We start from the raw sequence: 2,321 nt of genomic DNA, 5'->3' as shown, positions 1-2,321 counted from the left end.
GCAAGAACACAGGGTCCACAAGCGTCATCATGCCCGTGATGCGCCAAAAGAAAGAAGGGAACACGGGAGATACAAGGACGACAAAAGGGCCAGGACGTCAAGATTCCACCCCACTAACAGCAGGAGTCCTTTCTCCGCTGACATTTTGGCGGATACTCTGCCGAGGAGCTATAAGCCCATTTCGCTGGACTATGATGGTACCACTGACCCGGAAGTACACCTCAACTGGTTTGAGGGGCTGGTCACACTTCATATGTACACTGAGGGCATCAAGTGCCGCATATTCTCCACCACTTTAACTGGACCTGCCCAGTTGTGGTTCGGGACGCTCGCCCTAAATTCTATTCACTCTTTCAAAGATTTACAAACACGTTTTCTAAGACAGTTCGCGAAGGGTTGGGAAGTCAGCTCTTTCTCTGATGGATATCAAGCAAGATCAAAATGAAACACTACGGGAGTACACTGCCCGGTTCAACCTCGCTGATCTGGAGGTGCCAGAGGTGGAGTCACAGATAAAGAATTGTGCCTATGTCAGAGGGTTAAAGCCGGAACTCTTCTTCGACGAGCTACAAATCAGACCGGCCAGGGATTTCGATGATATCATGTCCAGATTGCCAGGGTATTTGCAATTGGAGGATGCCAGGATGGCACGAAAAGCTGAAAATGACAAGCACAAGGCTAAGAGGGCCGAAGAAGCACTAGAGCGGAACAACAGACACTAAGACCGGGCTCCCTTTAGAGGATTGCCCCCGAGGGTGCCCCCTCCCCAGGCAGAGGTGCCACCTCGCCAGCAGGACACGGTAAATGAAGTAAATTGTTTTGATGAATACACCCCACTGAACAAACCTCAGGAGGAAATCTTTCACTTGATCAAAAATCAACCGTTCTTCAAGGCGCCCGGGACTTACAGGGATAGGCAGCCGCAACAGGGGCCGATCAACAAATTGTGTGAGTATCACAATTCGTATGGACACTACACCAAGCATTGCTGGCATCTTAAGCATCAGCTGGAGTTTTTGGTGCGTCAGGGTAATCTGGATCGGTTTATTGTCAGAGGGAATGAAGGCCAAGATCAGAGGCCAGAACAGAGAAATGACCAGAGGCAAGATCAGGGGCACAATAGAGAACGCAGGCCGGAGGATAATCGGGATAACCGCAGAGAAGCGGCAGAGAGACAGGCACCTCCTCCCCTGTACAGAAGGGAGGTACATATGATTTTCGGGGAGAATGGGACACCAATGTCTAATAGGGCCAAGAAACAAGTTGTGCGGGCAGTGAAATCGGGATATTACCCCAAACAGGTAATGGGGATCACAGACATGGCAGAGGAGCCGGCCATCACTTTCGGATCAGAGGATCTGAGAACACTCATGTACCCACACGATGATGCGTTAGTAATCAAAGCCGACATAGCTAGTTGCGTAGTACATCGCGTGTTTGTGGATTTGAGTAGTGCGGTGAACATTTTATATCTGGAATGTCTCCAGAACATGGGGATCGGGGCCAACATTGAACCCACGAATGCTCCTTTATTCGGGTTTGGGGGAGAAATGGTTATGCTAGTAGGGTTTGTGGAGCTGTCAATAACTCTGGGCAGGTCGGATGCATGCAAAACCAGGGTGATCCGATTCTTAGTGGTGGATATGCCAAAGCCATCCTATAATGTGATATTGGGACGCCCAGCTTTGACAACATTCAGAGCAGTCATTTCAATGTTCCACCTCAAGATGAAATTCCCCATCGGAGGAGGAAAAGTGGGAGAAGAATGAGGTGATCAGACAATGTCTAAAGAATGTCACGTACGGATGCTCACGCATTCATCAGGGCAGAAGAGAGAAAGGTCAGCAAAGGGATCAGACACCCGCAAAAAAGGAAATGTGGGCGATGTCGTTGCTCTGACAGAGGAACGGCGAGAAGTGACAGAGTTACTGAATGACCGAGATAGTACGGAGAAATCCGCCTTAACATCCACCAATGATGTGTGCCACATGATTGAGTTATTTCCCGGGCAAGAGGGTTTCCAGACCAAGATTGGGTCTTCCATGAATGACCAAACCAAAGAGGAGCTAATCTGCTGCCTTCGGAAAAATGCGGACGTATTTGCCTTTAGCACGGCCGACCTAAAGGGAATAGACAGAAGGTTGGCAGAGCACTGCCTCAATGTAGACCCTATGGTCAAACCGGTAAAGCAAAAAACAAGGCATTTTGGTGCCAAAAAAGATGCCGCGATCAGGGAACAAGTCCAAGGGCTACTGGACGCGAGCCATATCGAAGAAGTACAATATCCAGAGTGGATATCGAACGTCGTGATGGTAGCAAAG

The 2,321-nt window shown here is 49.2% G+C and overlaps 1 protein-coding gene across 1 annotated transcript; it reads left to right on the top strand.

Annotated features, from left to right (window-relative positions):
• Window positions 1-419: 419 nt before the first annotated feature.
• On the top strand, window positions 420-1,769 carry LOC131022975 (uncharacterized). The gene is made up of 2 exons (XM_057952515.1): window positions 420-619; window positions 740-1,769. Exons 1-2 carry the CDS (start codon window positions 420-422, stop codon window positions 1,767-1,769), a joined length of 1,230 nt encoding a protein of 409 aa, XP_057808498.1.
• Window positions 1,770-2,321: the final 552 nt, after the last annotated feature.

This window comes from Salvia miltiorrhiza, chromosome 4 (assembly GCF_028751815.1).
Source record: "Salvia miltiorrhiza cultivar Shanhuang (shh) chromosome 4, IMPLAD_Smil_shh, whole genome shotgun sequence".
Lineage (NCBI taxonomy): Eukaryota > Viridiplantae > Streptophyta > Magnoliopsida > Lamiales > Lamiaceae > Salvia > Salvia miltiorrhiza.
This window is presented reverse-complemented; position numbering and strand designations above follow the sequence as displayed.